The sequence below is a fragment of the Macadamia integrifolia genome, chromosome 10, assembly GCF_013358625.1.
Source record: "Macadamia integrifolia cultivar HAES 741 chromosome 10, SCU_Mint_v3, whole genome shotgun sequence".
Lineage (NCBI taxonomy): Eukaryota > Viridiplantae > Streptophyta > Magnoliopsida > Proteales > Proteaceae > Macadamia > Macadamia integrifolia.
In genome coordinates this window covers 13,553,914-13,572,811 of record NC_056566.1, presented here as the reverse complement: position 1 = coordinate 13,572,811, position 18,898 = coordinate 13,553,914, and the positions used below count along the sequence as shown (strand labels likewise).

The 18,898-nt window shown below is 38.0% G+C and overlaps 1 protein-coding gene across 1 annotated transcript in view; it reads right to left on the bottom strand.

Annotated features, from left to right (window-relative positions):
* The window catches only part of LOC122092215, a 68,252-nt gene that overhangs the window by 33,297 nt on the left and 16,057 nt on the right, over positions 1 to 18,898 (bottom strand). The window contains exons 11-23 of the mRNA XM_042662555.1: positions 18,294 to 18,396; positions 17,991 to 18,086; positions 16,933 to 16,988; positions 16,712 to 16,835; positions 5,020 to 5,082; positions 4,829 to 4,888; positions 4,574 to 4,735; positions 3,680 to 3,753; positions 3,458 to 3,551; positions 3,101 to 3,237; positions 2,924 to 3,004; positions 1,560 to 1,665; positions 707 to 769 (exon numbers count right to left, since the gene is read on the bottom strand). Coding sequence (XP_042518489.1) covers positions 707 to 769; positions 1,560 to 1,665; positions 2,924 to 3,004; positions 3,101 to 3,237; positions 3,458 to 3,551; positions 3,680 to 3,753; positions 4,574 to 4,735; positions 4,829 to 4,888; positions 5,020 to 5,082; positions 16,712 to 16,835; positions 16,933 to 16,988; positions 17,991 to 18,086; positions 18,294 to 18,396 — 1,219 coding nt within the window. The remainder of the gene's footprint in view (positions 1 to 706; positions 770 to 1,559; positions 1,666 to 2,923; positions 3,005 to 3,100; positions 3,238 to 3,457; positions 3,552 to 3,679; positions 3,754 to 4,573; positions 4,736 to 4,828; positions 4,889 to 5,019; positions 5,083 to 16,711; positions 16,836 to 16,932; positions 16,989 to 17,990; positions 18,087 to 18,293; positions 18,397 to 18,898) is intronic.

Sequence of the window (18,898 nt, the reverse complement as noted above, 5' to 3'; positions counted from 1 at the left end):
TTTTTTTTTGGTGAGGTTTTAGACTTCTTTAAAACATAATATTAACCTATATCTTAGATCATTGAAATGGTAAGCAATGGTAAGTATCTATAAGATCTTTAACCAAGAAATGTGAATTATTGCTTCTACTACATTTATCATATTACAAGACCAAATATTTCTACCAAATAATCTCCACAAAAAAAAGGGTTAACACTCAACCTAATAAGATGTTCTGCGAGTTCATAGCTTTTTTCACAACTCTCTTAATATGCAGTACCACTGTATCATATGTGTCTGTTGTTAAAACAGTTCATGCCATGGTTTTAACACTCAGATCAGAATTGGCTAAATCAACTTGAAATTAACCGTAACCCAATTCTATGCACACAAAGTCTGACCGAGTTAGACCTAGTCGGCTGATTCTGATCAAGTATGACCGATTCTTGGATAACTCAGCTTGAAATCAAAATTATTATTCATTTATTTTTTGGGAAAAAAGATTCAAAGCTCTTTTATCACAAGTAAAAAAGTAAGCGTTCGGTTGCTCATCTTCTAACAAATATCATGGTGAAGAGAAGTCATACCCTTATTCATCATAAGTTGTTATCTATAAGTAATCAAGTATCAGCCATGCATATAAGTTCATTCTACGAAATTTAAGTCACATATTTTCCTATATAATAGCTGGAGATCATATGAACCACCCTGAAGATTTTTAGTATGCTGATGGGAATCCTCTGTATGGATCGCTGAATGCCGTAAGGTTGCCTGGACGTGAGAAAACCATCTGCAGTTTGAGAGTCAGAAAAAATTGCATTAAGTTCTGGTTTTTCCAATGGTTGACAAATTTGGTGGCTGGGTAAAGATATGTTTTCATCTTATTTCTATAGTTTAATGCCCCATGTTTGGCATAACTAGTTAGCTGCAACTTCTTTAGCTATTATTTCAACTTATACTAGGGTAAACGAATGAATAGAGAGAGAGAGAGAGAGAGAGAGACAAATTTATCTGAAACAGTATATGAAGATGCCAACCCACTATTTTAGGTCAAGTTAATGAAGGTGTTCATACCCCAGACCTGGTCTGAAACCTATCTTCACCTACCTACAGACTCCCCACTAACTCTCCAAAAGAAAAGAAAAGAAATCTGTAGTCTGTACATTGTTGAATTCTTGACAGACTAAGACTACTGAATAAGATAACTGATCATCCTCTAGAAAGTGAAATTCTCTTGCTACACCGTTTTGGTATGTCTATAAGTTCTCATGTCGGTGACTTGTATAATAAATGTCATATGAGGCTCAAACTATTACTGCTCAGATTAATGTGAGTGTTAAGTTCACACTATGGGAGAGTGACAAATTAGTTTACAGCACTTTTCTCCATTTATTAATAGCCAAGGACCAGCTCAATAAATTCTTTGAATTTAATGGCTTAAAGTTTTTCTAGCCAGGCTGAAGTATAAAGTTACTTTCAGAAAACTTACTCAACATTTCTCTTTCAACAATATGCAGGCCAGTGGAAGTTACTCAATTGGAAGTAACAAAAAGCAATTGTGTGCAAGTCGAGATTATTACCTGATAATTTCCCAGTGTACGTGATTTAAAACCAGCAGCACAATAGTCAAAATAATATTCCCATGTTCGGATGAACTTCTCATCAAATCCCAATGAGCAAATTTTACTGGAAACATAAAATAGTTAAAAGTAGCACAACATCAGAAGCAAACACTACATTAACAAGACCATACATTTGGTTAAGATGAAAACATGTAAATGAAATAGCCGGAATTCTATTTTCCAATATTTATATAGCATCCGGGAGTTTCTCTCATCATTACTAGGTTATGCAAGAATTTAAATAATTTAGGAAAGATCACAATCTAAACATCAGAATCTTGATCAACAGAGGTCAGAGAAATAGAAGACGATCTTATAATTTATTCTAGTGACTTTCTCTCTATGTAAAAATGCAAGTATGAGAATTGAAATATCAGAATTCTTTAATGGAGAAGCAGGAAAATTCAGAGATTCTGATGCAGTCATATTCCATCAACATTAATCCAATACAAGACTAGAAAACAAATACGTTAAAAAAAAAACTAAAAATCAGGTTTTGCCCCAAAAGCATCCATGTGAATTATACCCCATCTTCAGTGACTCATTGTAATTGTGATCCTTGCAATGAAACAATTGTTGTGCCCCTATGCTTTGGCCCCATTGGTGCCATGTGTAAAAAACGCCACCACGTGATGGTGTCACGTGCAGAGATGTTTGTGTGTGTGGGCCTGCACGTGCGAGGGGTGTTTTTATGTATTAGTATACAATTTTGTTGCCCTCACTTAACAGCTCGAGCTTTTGGGGTTATATTTCATGGGTTTGTGAATTGGAACAAAAGAAACCTTGACCTTGAATGTAATTCATTTTCTTTAGAGTATTAATGGTTTCATTTGCATGACATATCCATAAATAAACCTATAAAGAATGCATAATATACATTTTCCTCAAATTTTAATGGTATATACAACAACAACAACAACAAAGCCTTATCCTAACTAAATGGGGTCGGCTAAATTACAGGAAATTTCCCCATCAGAACCAGAATTTTCAGAACTCATTTGGTCCATAATTTCCAAAAAAGGTAAATAATAATGTCCATGGTAGCAGCCCGTAAGTAATAGTTAGGGGGTATGCTGTTTTGATAATGATCTGAGATGAAAATGAAAACTTTATTTTGATCAAGAGTGCTACAGCCATTTAACTCTCTTATAAGCTCTTCATGTACTAAAATATGTACACAGTAATTACAGAACATGATACATAAGAGCGTAACTGTATGCACATAACATACATATAGGCCTCATGAATCATGAGAAGTTTCCGATAAAAATTGAGGTCAGTTGTTGAAGTGAATATAAGTGCTGCATGGTTATTGTTCATACCTCTGATTTGCCATGAAATTCTTCTTCCAACATTTCAAAGTTTGATAGAAATGTATTCCTATATTTTCCACGTGCTCCACACTGCATTAAATACTTCAACATATTGGTATAGTTGTCACAAAGATAAGGATGAGATCGATGCAAGTCTGACAATTTGATGGTAGCACTAATTTTCACCTTAGCCTAGATGCTGATGCCATTGCTGATGTTACTCTACTCAAAGAAGGGACACATGCACCAGGGAAAATATATTCTTTGATAAAATCCGAGCTTCTTCTGTACTCATCATACCGTTCATCAGGCATTGATGTAAACTGCATAAAGATCAACAATGGTGAATGACAGCCCTCTGGCCAATGGGCCAACACCTTTGGTTCCACTTACGGATAAATTAAAGAGAATAAATGAAAGAAACTGAGTGGAGGAGAAGAATACTTCTACTGAAAAAGAGTTGCATCCATTGGGCTGAAACTACAAGCTAAACCAGTGGTACATCACTAAGATCTAGGGTGTAATTAACAAAATGCAGTTAACCTGTAGAACAAGAAGACCATCTTCAGCCAACACCGACTCACAACAGCCAAAAAATTCCTCCATGAATTCATGGCCAACCGCTTCAATCATCTCACTGTCAAGATTAAAGTCAGGAAATAACAATAAGTGCATGTTAAACACTGATTGATATTGGAGTTGTTTAGCCAATATATATAAATATATATATATATATATATATATTGGAGTTGACGAGGAACTCACCATGATATAATTCTGTCATACTTGCAGGAGTCAGGCAATTGCCGGTAATCACATAGAAGGAATCTTATGTTTTCCTGAAAGTAGAGATAGAAATTACTTGAATCTTGACAAGTAGGAGATATTCCTCTCTAACAAAATCATGTCTTGTACATGAGTGGCATATAGAACTTGCAAAGGGTAGGGCAAGTAGGTCAGGTTGAGAAACCCAAATGGGTTCCCATAAAGGATTTGGAAGCCTGTCCTTGCCCAATATTAAGAAGTAAAGTAGGTCCCAAATTCAGATGGATTTGACTGTATTTTTAGTTCTGTACTAATTTGAAAGAGGAAAAAGAGATTGATAAATAATGTGATACACAACAACTGGGATTTTTGTGAAGCATAACTAGCATGTACAAAATCATGCTTGCATATACGACAGTAGGAGAAATAAATGCAACTAGGGATCAACGAAAAAAAAGTATAATTGACAATGTGTAAATTATACCTCTAATGAAACAACAAATCCTTTAAATACAAGACATCTTTCAGCATTTCAAGTTGCAACATTGATGCAAACAGCCTAGACAAGAACTCTATTCAGTTTCGTTAAAACTATTAGTAAACATGTGCTGCTTGACTGGTATCATAAGGATAAAAATGATATGAATTGACATTATTTCCATATAAATTGAAAATATTAGACAACAATAATTTCATTCCTGGAGTAATTTTTGGTGTATGTTTCTTCACATTTTCAGAAATTCTGAAGTGATAATATTGCCACTACCATGCTAAGGCAAATAAATTATAATGGAGTCGCAGGAAAACATCATTGCAGAATTTCTCAATATGTGAAAGAAAAAAAATTAATATTTTATTTTTCATAACACAACTGACTTGAAAAAAAATTAGGACCTGAAGCCCTGCTTCTTGTACTTTCCTTTCCGCAAATTTTAGTTGCTCTTTGGACAGGGTAATTCCAGTATACTTGCATCCTGTTTGTTTGACGACTTCAATGGCTAAGGTTCCCCAGCCACATCCAATTTCAAGAATTTCATGCTTTTCATCAATTCTGGCCTGGATATATTTATAAAGAGTCAACAAAATAAAAAATCATGTGGCAGAAGTATTCCAAAGATTATTCAATAAGGTTGTTTTAGAGAAACTTACTTTTTCAATCAGAAGAGAGATTTTCCTTATCTGTGCAGTCTTCAAGTCTTCATTCTCCTCCTATTGGACGATTTTGCACATGAAAACAAGTATTATAAAATTAGGATCTGCTCCTAAAATGAAAAAACAACTGATAAAATTGATTCCATATATTATGTAAAAAAAAATTTTCACAAGGAGGTGAGGGGAACCTTAAATATTGCGGTGGAGTACATCATTGTTTCATCCAAGAACAGGGCAAAGAGGTCATTACTCTGGAACAAAGTCTGGGGATTACATTCAATCTCATCAAATTAAAAGCAATCAATTCACAATAAAGAAGACAGAAGCAATACACTTAAAACAAACCCATACTCTCAAGTCATATATAAGAGAACCAAAAGCTACAGTAGCATGAACTAAACGTTGATAACATCAAGTACAGCACAAATAAGGACTTTGGAGCCTAAAAGCAGAACTAGATCTTGTCTGATACATTAAAAAGTTCATTTAACACATTTAAACCAATGCAATTCACAAAGGGAAGAAAAAAAAAACCCCAGTCTGATAACGTTCTGCGATGAATTCAGAGGCAGCAAAGTGAACAACCACCTTTTAATTGGTGCAATCTCGGGGTCAAGGTACCCATATGGGCTCGCTATGGGCCCACTCGATTGATCAAAGGTCAGCACTAGAAGGGAATGGGAATTTTTGTATTAAATCAGAATTTCCAAGTGTTTACTTGGTAGATAAAGGAGAGAGGACATAAAAGGTATTATAAATTATAATTTCAGGACAGACTAGGTAATAACACAAAATAAGGATAAGTGTCGAATAAGGATAAAGGGGAGGGGTATTCATGGAAAGGGGATGGTATGGTGACAAATAAAAGATCCTCACCATCTTCTTCTTCAAGCTCACAATAAAGGCCATCAAACCTACGGAAGAGAAGATGATTTCAAATGAAAGACCTCTCTCATATGGCCACTGTTAGACCTGAAAATTGAGGTGATGGATTGTTTCACTCAACCCTGCTCAATCAACAAGTACCAGTGATGCAGTTGCACGATGGACTTAGGAAAGAAATATCTTTTGATTTGATTTTCTATTGTTTAGAATTAATTTCTTTTTAAATTAGCTAGCTTCTAATTTTAGAATAGTGTCCATTTTCAAGTAGTTTCCATTAATTGTTTGATTTTTCCTTTATATTAGTCATGTAATAGAGAAGAACTCAGTTTTAGATTTTGAAGAATAGAAATTTTGATTAAGAGTTTTGGTATGAGAACCATGGCTACCGATTCCCCTTTCTTCTTTCTCTGAATTTTTTCCCATCTCTCTCTTCTGATATTTCTCTTCTCTCTTTATCTCTTCTATATTCTTCTCCCTTCACCATCGATTTGTTACAACCTTTTTTTTTTTCTATTCGGTTCCTCCAACTAGTGACAATACAGGTTGAGAGGAGTGGTCAGATATTCTTTGATCCCCTTCCTTTCCCCTTGATATTTTGAGTGGTGGTTCTCCACCTGAAGGCGACTGAAAATCCAAAGTTTTGGTTCCAGTTGATATTCCTAAGTGAGAATCGAAGACAAAAATCAGATCTGGTTCTAGGTCTTGCGCTTAACTGAGTTGCAGGTACAGATGTCCAGGTCGCTTGCAGTTTGAGGGCCCTATCTGCCGGAATCAAGAGGTCATAGGGTTGGTAGCCTTCGTCTGAAAATTCAGGCCAAATCGTGAAGTGTTAAAGGAGCTCTCCCTCCCTTTCGTTTCCCTAGTTCTACCGCCCCTGTGATGGGTGTCGTGAGGTTGAAGATAACCTCTTTAAGTGAGTGTCTTAAGTCTTTTCTCACTTATTTCCTAAAGTGCCCCTACCTCTTATGTTTAACCTGATTTGTCCTTATTTTAGTTTAAATTCCTAGTTTGCCCTTGGCCATACGTTTGCTCTCCACTCAAGTCATTTTCTTTTGCTTCCCTTGGTTAAGTTCCAGTTAATTACAAAATTTCCATTCTGTTAATTATTTACAGAACTGCCATTATTCTTGGTTTTATTTCAATTTAACCCCACTACTATTTTTATTTCCAAAATTGCCATTCTCTATTTATTTACAAAATTGCCACTTTCATTGGAAACTTCAGCTTAATTACAATTCTGCCATTTAGTTGAAGCTTTATTTCAATACAATTGGTATTGGTTGTTGCCTTTGTTTTATTGAGTGTTTAAGTGGGCCCTAAGTGATTCGATTCCGACTTTTGGAACTCGGATCCGCATCAAGTGGTATCAGAGGAAATTTTCCTGCAATTTTCTAACCATGGCAAATCACATCACCAATGCTGAGTTGCACAAATTGTATCGTGAGTTAGCCGAGAACCAACGGAATACTGATGCTAGGCTTGAGAGGACTGAAGCCAAGTTTGACAAATTTATGGAAGAGATGATTGCCTTTATGAAGAGGTCCGACAAGCGAGCTGAAGAAGGATCCTCTACATTACCTCCTCAGCTCAACACTTTACGGATCGAAGATACACCTCAGAGGCAGCAACTTGATCCAGTTGTTCCCCAGGATATTACCCGGAAATTTTCTGACAGAGATTATGGCATCAAAGTTGAGGTTCCAGAGTTTAGTGGTGAAAAGGGACCTGAGGAATTTCTTGACTGGCTTACCAAAGTGGAGAGAATTTTTGCGTATAAGTCTCTTCCAGACGTGAAGAAGTGTGAACTAATCATCACCAAGTTTATTGGGTATGCATGTTCATGGTGGGATGATGTAATCCATGGAAGGTTTGTCAGAAGACTTGGACCCGTTACCAATTGGGAGGTCATGAAGCAGATCCTGACTGAAAAATTTATTCCTCTTAATTATGAAAAGGTAATATTCCATAAATTACTTAACTTGCAACAAGGGAACAAAGATGTGGATTCCTACACCCTCGAATTCCACAAACTGCCATCAAGGTGTCGACTTCAGGAGACAGACCAGCAACGGGTGATGCGATATATCAGTGGGCTAAGTACTGAGATTTGACTTGAGTTGGCTAACACTGATTTCAGGTCTGTTGATGTGGCAGCAGCTCATGCCAAGACAGCTGAAGAGAAGTCCATTTATTGGACGGGTATGCTCAAGACTTCTTCAGTTTATAGACCTCCACCACGTATGGAGGAAAAGAAGCCTGAAGCTCGCAGAGTTGAAGAAAAAAGGTCAGAGTTCAACAAGGATAGTGTTGGGGTGAAGAATATCATATGCCATAATTGTGACAAGAAGGGTCACTATTCCAACAAGTGTCCCAACAAGACTCGTTCTGTGAACGTAGCAGAGAAGCAGCCGACAGAGAAGAGTGAAGATGAATCTCATTTATATCCTTATCCCCTCGAGGACGATGATATTATCGATGATGAAGATGAGGATGTAGAAGCTCATTCAACTAACCTTTCACCCTTTTCGAATAGACTAGTTGATAAGACTCCTCTCTTCAGACAGAAGGGTACTCTCCTGCATAGCTCCGACCATACTGATGTTCATGCAGTTGTTGATACTGGGGTAAAAGCAAACTTCATATCTGCTGAATTTGTTCGAGCACACAACCTTCCACAGAAGCAGCTTTTCAAGAAGATTCATGTGCGAGGTTTTGGACCCACAGCTCGAGAAGAGGCCACTGCAGTTGTTCGAGTACACTTACAGTTTGGGCTGATACAGTACCATGTCACCTGTTTGGTTACCCCATTGGCACACTGCGACATTCTTCTAGGACGACCTTGGCAGCGACATGCAGGCATTCTCTATGATGGCACACGGAACACCATCAAGGTGAAGCAAGGAGGTCGTATGTACTTAATGAGGCCACATGCATTATCAGATATGCCACGTCGTCAACTGACTCCAGCTCCAGTGACACGTCAGCCTACTCTCCCTCCTCTTGGTGCTATGTTCCCATTTTCTGCTTTAAGATACGTACCACCTCATCAACGAGCAACTTACAAGGGTATCTTGGGAGCACGACCTAACTCGATAGAGTCGAGTTCTTTTAAGACCGGGAGAGCTGATACAGTTGCACAATGGACTTAGGAAAGAAATATCTTTTGATTTGATTTTCTATTGTTTAGAATTAATTTCTTTTTAAATTACCTAGCTTCTAATTTTAGAATAGTTTCCCTTAATTATTTGATTTTTCCTTTATATTAGTCATGTAATAGAGAAGAACTCAGTTCTAGATTTTGAAGAATATATATTTTGATTAAGAGTTTTAGTATGAGAACCATGGCTGCCGATTCCCCTTTCTTCTTTCTCTGAATTTTTTCCCATCTCTCTTTTGATATTTCTCTTCTCTCTTTATCTCTTCTATATTCTTCTCCCTTCCCCATCGATCTGTTACAACCTTTTTTTTTTCTGTTTGGTTCCTCCAACTAGTGACAATACAGGTTGAGAGGAGTGGTCAGATATTCTTTGATCCCCTTCCTTTCCCCTTGAGATTTTGAGTGGTGGTTCTCCACCTGAAGGCGACTGAAAATCCAGAGTTTTGGCTCCAGTTGATATTCCTAAGTGAGAATCAAAGACAAAAATCAGATCTGGTTTTGGGTCTTGCGCTGAACTGAGTTCCAGGTACAGATGTCTAGGTCGCTTGCAGTTTGAGGGCCCTATCTGCCGGAATCAAGAGGTCATAGGGTTGGTAGCCTTCGTCTGAAAATTCAGGCCAAATCGTGAAGTGTTAAAGGAGCTCTCCCTCCCTTTCGTTTCCCTGGTTCTACCGCCCCTGTGATGGGTGTCGTGAGGTTGAAGATAACCTCTTTAAGTGAGTGTCTTAAGTCTTTTCTCACTTATTTCCTAAAGTGCCCCTACCTTTTATGTTTAACCTGATTTGTCCTTATTTTAGTTTAAATTCCTGTTTTGTCCTTGGCCATTCGTTTGCTCTCCACTCAAGTCATTTTCTTTTGCTTCCCTTGGTTAAGTTCCAGTTAATTACAAAATTGCCATTCTGTTAATTATTTACAAAACTGCCATTATTCTTGGGTTTATTTCAGTTTAACCCCACTACTATTTTTATTTCCAAAATTGCCATTCTCTATTTATTTACAAAACTGCCACCTTAATTGGAAACTTCAGCTTAATTACAATTCTGCCATTTAGTTTAAGCTTTATTTCAATACAATTGTTATTGGGTGTTGTCTTTGTTTTATTGAGTGTTTAAGTGGGCCCTAAGCGATGCGATTCTGACTTTTGGAACTCGGATAAGGGATTCGATTCTGACTTTTGGAACTCGGATCCGCATCAACCAGCTCTGGAAACCAATGATTAATCTAAAAAAAGTGTTGTAATATGGGTATAAGGGTATTTCTGTACTATCAGGGCATACTTGTGACTTGTACCTCTTTCACTTATTATAAATAAAGAGGGCTGTCAGAGTAGACAGACCAATTCATTCCCCATAATCAAACATGGTATTAGAGCCAAAATCCCTTTGGGGATCCACGCTCTAGGGACCCATCTCTCTCTCTCTCTCTCTCTCTTGTTTTTCTGCTTCTACCGCCACCCACCACTGCTTCGCCCCTCCCGGTGGTAGCTTCTTAAACTACCAAGGCCTCTCCACTAGTCTCTCTTTCTTCTTTGGGCTCTCAGATCCCTTCTTTCCAATGATCTGAGAGAGCCATTCTTCTTTACATCGATTTTTTATGTCAGAGTTTCATATCCCTGTTTGATGCATAGTTTCTCATTGATGTTACTGCATGTCATTTCTGTCCTCATGATCTGTGGTTTGTGTTAGCCATTTTTCAAGAATATATCCGGTTTTTCTCAAAAAATCGTTTTTGAGGGTTTTCTCCCTAATCGATTTTTTTGCCTCAGGGTTTTTATTCCTTAACCTTGTTGGTGTTGCTGTATACAATTCGATACCTTTATGGTTTGTGGTTTCTTATAGCCACCTGTCATCTTCTCTGCATGCATTTACTGAGTGGTGTCTGAAATTACCGACGCATCAACTGGATCTGAAGGGACTAGTCTTGGGACTCATCAGTCTTTCCCTTCATTCCCTGTGAGCTCTTTACACCTAGATGAGAGCAATTATCTGATGTCCACGTTCCTGTTACCTTTCTATCGATTCCTATGGGTATCTTGATATATTATAGGTGAAATGGCGAAGCCTACTGCTGCTGGTGGTCTACAGAGAGAGTGGAGCTCTGATAACTCATTAGTGATGTCGTTTCTACTTAACCAAATGCAAACCTATATTGCTAAAGGTTATTTGTTGTTGGATACTGCAGCCCAGATTTGGAAGGCTGATCAGGACACATATTACCAGGTTGGTAATGATGCTCAAGTTTATGAATTGTGTAAGAAGCTTCATGAATTTTGGGCTAGAAGTTTGTGGCAGGAATTGGATTTTTATGACGCCTTTCAGGCTACATGTACTGCTAATGCTACCCAGTTTCAGAAGCGAGAAGAGAAGTTTCAGGTCTATTAATTTTTGGCTACCCTCAATGTTTAGTATGGTCAGCTTCATGCTCAGGTTTTAGCCGTGATCCTTTCCCTACTTTGGAGCAGGCTTATTACCTGATCCAATTGGAGGGTAGTCGTCGTCATGCTATGTTGCATCTCACTTCTCAGAAACGGTCTGCCTTGGTTTCTGGTTCTACTACACAGCCCAAAGGTGCGTCTACCCACTCTAGTGATCATGCTTCTTCAGAGCGGGAACCTATCAAGTTTGACCATAGCGGCAAGGAGCATCATACCAAGGACTTTTGTTAGAAACTTCATGGCCGCCCTGCTTCCTGCAAGGGCCATGGTCGCAATAAGTCCTCTCAAGCCAATCAGGCCGAGGTCTTGAGCTTGTTCCAGCAAGTTCTGTTTCCACAGGTCAATGATCCCATGGAGATGCTTACTGGTTCTCTAGCTTGTTGTTCCTCCTAAGGTGTTTGGCTCGGTCTTCTTTGTTCAAAATCATCATGTACTTGGCAAGCTTGATCTTAGGGGTCTCAAGTGTATTTCTATTTGTTATTCTCCAACTTAGAAGGCCTACAGGTGCTATCACCCCCCTTAGAAGGCAAATTTTCGTTTCCATGGATGTGATCTTCCATGAGACTGAGGCATACTACTCACCTCTTCAGGGGGAGTCTTCTAGATGTGAAGCTGTTGTCTTAATTCCTTCTTTAGATGGTCCTCCACTCATTCCAATGGACAAGGGAGGAAATGATGACATTGGTGTGACTTTGGGACAAGAAAATAAGGGAGAACATTATACCGGTGTTATTGAGACTCAGGAACATCCTATACAAGGGGAAGCCACTAGTTCAACAGAAGTTACAAGTTCGCGACTAGGAGTTTCAAGTGTTCACTCGCAAGAAAAGGAGAAATGACACTACCACTGCTCCTCGACAGTTGCCCTCTGATCATGTGTCTCTTCTCCCATGCATCTCCTTTCCCTTTACTTTTGATCTGTTTCTTGATGTTCCTATTGCCCATAGAAAAGGTAGTAGGACCTATACTCAGCACCCTATACCAAATGTTGTGTCCTATAATGCTCTATCTCCCTCCTATCGTGCTTTTGTGTTTTCCTTGTTTTCTATTTCCATTCCTCAAACCTGGAAACTGGAAATTGCAGAGCCTAAATGGAAGGATGCAATAAGTGAGGAGATGAGGACCCTTCACAAGAATGGCACATGGGACTTAGTTACTCTCCCACTACAGAAGCGACCAATTGGCAGAAAATGGGTGTTTACAGTAAAACAAAATGCTGATGGGACTGTAGATAGGCACAAAGCAAGGTTGGTTGCCAAAGGTTTCACTCAGACTTATGGGTCAACTACCAGGAGACTTTTGCCCCTGTTTCTAAAATGAACACAGTCAGAGTTATTATCTCCTGTGCAGTGAACCTTGGTCGGGAGCTACAACAACTGGATATCAAAAATGCATTTCTTCATAGTGAACTGACGGAGGAAGTGTATATGGACATTCACCAAGCTACTTTAGTCTGGAAACCCAAGGCAAGGTGTGCAAACTGAAAAAATATCTTTACAGATTGAAGCAATCTCTCAGGGTGTGGTTTGATCGGTTCCACAAGGCTATGATAGCAACTAGCTTCACTCAAATTAATGCTGATCACACCCTGCATATTAAAAGGGTGGGTGATTAGGAAACTATCTTGATTGTATATGCGGATGACATTGTTGTTACTGGAAATGATATAGATGAGATCTCTAAGCCCAAGGCATACCTTGGTAAGGAATTTGAGATTAAAGACCTTGGGAAGCCGAAGTAGTTTCTTGGGATTAAGGTGGCATGGTCTACCAAGGGTACTGTTCTTTCTCTGCAAAAATTTATTCCTTGGACCTTCTCTCTGAGACTGGCATGTTAGGGTGTAAACCTTCAAATACACCTATTGAGGCAAATTCCCATCTCAAAAGCAAGGAAGGTGAACTCATCAATAAGTGCCGATATCAAAGGCTAGTTGGAAGACTCATCTATTTATCTCACACTCGACCAGACATGGTTCATGCAATTAGCCTAGTGAGTCAATATATATATGATCCTTACTCTTCTCGTATGGAAGTTGTGTTTTGCATTCTTTGGTATTTGAAAACAGTCCCTAGGAATGGTATCTTATTCTACCCTTCTGATCATATGAGGGTCAAGGTGTATACTGATGCCAATTGGGCAGGCTCTCCAGACGATCGTCATTCTACTACTGGCTACTGTACATTTGTTGGTGGCAACCTGGTTACATGGCATAGTAAGAAGCAGTTAGTTGTGGCCAGATCTAGTGCAGAAGCTGAGTTCCGAGCAATGGCGCATGGTATTTGTCAGTTGCTTTCACTACGAGATCTCCTTCAAGATTTGTGTATGTCTATTCAGTTGCCGATGCTATTGTATTGTGACAATAAGCCAACCATCACCATCGCACATAATCCAGTCCAACATGATCGCACCAAACATGTGAGATTGACAAGCATTTTATCAAGGGGAAGTTGGAGTAAGGCCTCATATGCATTCCTTTAGTGAGAAATGAAGATCAATTAGTAGATATTCTTACAAAGGGACTTAGTAGTAAAGATTTTTATTCTATTTGCCAGTTGGGCATGTGTGACATCCATGCACCAACTTGCGGGGGAGTGTTGTAATAATGGATCATTTTTTAATGGGTTTTAGGGGTGTTACGAACCCTTAAGCCCTTTAGGGTTTTATTTTCATTATAAATAGAGAGGCTTGCTTCAAGTTTAGACATAAATCATTTTTTCTCCCCAAATCAACACTAATATATTTCTACTTTATTTTCAAGTTTTTGACAATTTGGCAACCTGCTATTTTCGTGACTATCTACTATCTTAGGATTTGACCATCACATCTGAACCATACTTTTAGGGTTTGTTCTCTATCCCTAACAGCCTATTTGACCAGATTTCCAACAACGTCAGGCTTATTTTGCTTCTGTTTAATTAAATCTCGGTTTTCTGGTTTCCAAACCTGTCACTATGATTCAGCCCTAATGCCTAGGTGACTTAGAACCCTTTAATCGTTATCGGAGCTATGATATTCAAAATGCTCTAAGTCAATTGGCTGAGTGATCAGGAGATAGTCAGGAGTTAATCATGTTGAGATGCAACAAAGACAATTTATATATGGAGACGACATCCACTATTCCACTACAGGTTGTACAAAGGACAACTGAGATGACCTTGGAAGTACAATCCCAGCTCAATGTTGCACCATTAAAGGAAGATGAAACAACAACAGTCAACAAAGCAGATCCTGAATTTGAGGATAAAGCTGAAGCGATCACAGCGACACGCAATGACAAAGAAGAGACAGTGCTTGAAGATGCAAGATCAATATGTAGAAGATTCTAATGAAGATAGGTCTATGTCACAGAGGTCAAAGCAAACAATGCTGAAGACAGGTTTGACCTAGTGTTAGAAGATGAGGCCAAGAGTGAGGATGAAGTCAAGGACACTCTACAAGAAGTTCTTTAGGTAGAGTTCATGTTACCACCTAAATTCCTCAAAGAGAAAATCCCCAAGATTGAGAAATTTTACTCCTACTTTCTGTAGACAACCAAAGTTTTGTTTGAGAATGGTCAAAGTCGCTAATCATATGTTGTTTCTCCCTCATCTTTGCAAAACTCAAGGTAATTTTTTTTTAATCTGGGAGAATCGATGCAAAATTCCACAGAGAAGAGAAGAAGAAGAGCTTGTTGTTTTGGGTTTGGTTTGGTTTTCTGGGTCAAACTGAACTTTCGGGTTAAGATTGGCTCAAGTTAGCCTTAATTTGAAGTCCCTATGAGTAATATGGGTCATGGGATAATATTTGGGATCTATCTTGAAATGGGTCAATAGGCTCAAATATGAGGTATTTAAGGCCTATACGATGTTAGGTGTTTACTTTTGTAAAGAAAGCTGAACAAATCAAAACCTGTGAAGAAGAAGCAAAACCGAGAGAGAGATCTAAACCCACAATAGTTTTGTGTACGTAGCTACCATGGTGCTCACCTTTATTTATAACCCAATAAGTAGAGTCTTGGTAGGAAACCTACTAAGACTCAAACACCTAATTACAACCTAATAAGGAAACAAAAAACAACTCTAACTCTAAGACTCAACTCATGGCACGATGGGGACACTCCCCCCTATCGTGAAAACTCTTTTACAATTTTTATTTTCTTAGAGTTTTTAGACTTCTTATTTTCAAAAGTTAGGTTTGTAATGGGATTTTCTCTAGCATACGTGTGGAGATTTTCCTAATTCTATCATTCCTTAGTTCTATAAATAGAAAGAAGGGGCTACAAATCTCATATACGGTTTTGAGTTTCTGAAAATATTTGCTTTTTTGTTCTGAGACATAGCCTGGTTCTGTGAGAGTCAGACTAGTTCTGTGAGATTCAGACCTATTCTACTGTAGATTTAGTAGAGAAACCTGATGGGATTCTAGGATTGGGGTTAGGTGGGATTCCTGCCCCGCAGTTCAGGAGGGAGTCCTTAACATATCCTCCTCCTTTTATCTATGCTTCCTCTTTACTTGTTCTCCATCAACAGAGGTCATACCCGACCATCTGCCTATCCTTTGGCTCGGAAGCAAGCTACTTGTCGCCAATATCACTCCCCCTTAGACGTAAAGGGAAAACAGAAGTGTGCGGATGCGCACTCCTACAAAGAAAACTGAAGGGGTGATCTGGACGCCGACAAAGATCAGATGCCAGGGATTGATACCCTGTACACCCCTTTAGAATCACAGCCCAAACTCAAGTCCTTTATTCCCTGAGTTTGATTTGTTCCAAGGCAGAGCATCACTATCGAATCAGATTGCTACTGTTCTGTTATTTTTGAAGATTCAAGGACTAGTGTTCGTACATCGATCTTAGAAGACTGCCTACTACTATGCTTCTTTGATCTCAGTTTCTATTCCTGTCTTGACCTGCGAGTCCTAGTGCTTTCACTGTTTCCTGTGTTAAAAAAGTTGGTTACTATCTTACTTCAGGTTAGTGTCTGATTTTATTTTCATTACTAATTCTCTCCAGCATCACTTTCTATTCCTGATTGCTATTTTCTGCTGGTTCCAAATATCTGAATTCACTTACTATTGTTGTCCATAGTTTTTAATGCCAATTCAGTCCACGAGACAACTGGAAGTCTGGAAGTCAACTTAATTTTTTACTACAGATTTTCTTGAATCAAAAACCACTCCAATAGATCAATGGTTGATTCAACTGGAAATCTCACTTCTGTAAACTTTACCCCCCGGGGGGGGGGGGGGACCACCTGGTAAAATTAGACACAAACTAAGAATTAAAGATTTTACTCTAATTTTTTTTTTCCAGAAAAGAATTTAAAGGCTGTGCATTAAAAAGAAAGAGTCTCATGATAAATTTCTCAGTGGAAAAAATTAGTTAGAGATATTTATATTTTCTAAAGTTGACATTAATAAAGCAGACCAGATCATAATGACGGGAGATGTTCCTGCGAGCTTGTGTGAGAGTGTTTTGCCTGGAAGCATGGTGGAAGAAATACTTTGCAGATGCAATCCCAGCTGTGAAAAGTAATGGTGTCCACCAACCCCTGGGACCAGAAATTCTGTAAGTCTCAAGGTATCGACTTTCAGTAAATTAATAATATAAATGATACTTTGTAGCGTATCAAGTGACCAGAAGAATACCTTTTACTATTGCGTTTTGTGGTAGAATTATTCGAATCCCTGTTACAAATGAAAATCTGTAGAAAAGAATTTAGTTCAGTATGCTTTGGTACATAGTTGTCACGGCACCAAGGCGAACCAAGGCGGTGGAGGGTTGTCTAAGCGCTTAGGCGAGAAGGCGCCCGCCTTAAGGTGAACTAGGCGAACAAGTGTTATTTTTTATTTTTCCTATTTTCTAACATTATTTAGTAAGTTATATATACCTTGTATCATAAAAAATCAAGATTAAGCCACATCAAGTGATTAAAAATCAACATTTAGCCACATCAAATCATAAAAAATTAACATTAAGTCATATTAAGTTATAAAAAATCAACATTTAGAGAAATGCTCTTATTCTATAATAAGTTTGACTGGTCAAATGATTTTATTTTTATATGAGACTTTTTGTATTAGTTATAATATAAAACCAGCTTTCTAACAAGTCTAAGATTACTTAAATCTGAGTTGCAATGACAAAACTATGCTTCAGTCAAACTTATTTTTAAGTACGCGAATACTGTTAAAATCGCCTGAATGAAAATAATTTTATGAATATTAAAATAAAATATTTTTTTACCGGACTTTTGGTTTTTAGCAATGTTTTAACATGATAGAATTTATAAAATTTTCATAATTGAGAAAAACCCTAGCATTTAAAAGTTGAAAATCGTCCCTAGAATCAAAATCCAGTTTTTGTTCTTGGACTGGGGGGTTAACTTTTTATCCTTTTGGAATTTGATTTTTAAACTATTTTTATTGGATTCAAATAGGGGGTATTTGCTTATTTATGAATAATATCTTAAGTAAATGAAATAACAATTGAATGATATTTGGCATAAATAAGTACCGAAACACAAGGCGACATGCAGTGCAACAAGGCGGGTGTCGCCTAGGCCCCAGGCAAACCTCCTGGACGCCTAGTCGTCGCCTAGGCGACACCTTGACAACTATGCTTTGGTAATAAGAATCCGCAAAACCTGTCTACAAATTTGGATTGCAGAAGCCAAATATTCAATTAGAACCTAAACTTTCTTTACCGTAAACAAAATAAAGAGACCATTTTCCTCATCCATAAAAGTGAAATCGCCATTTATATATGCATCTGCAAGTCCTAAATCAGCTTGTGTGGCAACCTGTCAAAAAAAAAAAATCCAGATGCTGCTCAATAATGGCATGTATGTTGTATAACTTTCTTTTGATAAATCAATTTATTCGCCTTTTATATAATGTGAATATTCCATTCCAATCAGTAATTTAATTTTATCCCTGTCCTTCTTCTGACTGACAAAAAAGTGGCTATTGTCCATTCAAAGAAAACATCAAGTAACAAGAGAATATACCTTCCAGTAAAACTGGGGATTGTGAATTTTTAGGACAGCTTTTAGAGGACATATTTTACTGGATCCTTCAAAAGAAAGAGCACTACCACCTTCCTCCAATAAACTGCACATAGCCAAAAGTACACATCTTTTTATAACTAACAAAATTTAATAAGGTAGTTGCCCAAAAAAACTGTACCATAGGTTATAATATACACCCCATAGATTAGTTTACATATAGAAAAGTACATTGAGCCACATTTTATGCAAATGATCCAAGATGATCATATTATGCTGACGAAAAATGGAGATGGGTTATGCAGCAAGAACGAGCATGAGACAATAATATATCAAGTGCATCTGAAAGCTCCTTCACATAGTCCCAATAAGAAAATAGAAGATTTGATTGAGATGGTTAATGTGCCAAACAAACAATAATGACACCACCAGAAAGGACTGTACTGTAGGTTTAATGCTCCAAAAGAATGGGAAAGGCCATGGTGAATTCAATCCAATGTCACTGTAGAAATCAGAATCCTACCCAACAGAATCGGAGGGCTCACAAAACCGGCAGGTTAAATGCCAAAATAAATCCCCAATATAAGGTTCAGATCAACCCCAAACAG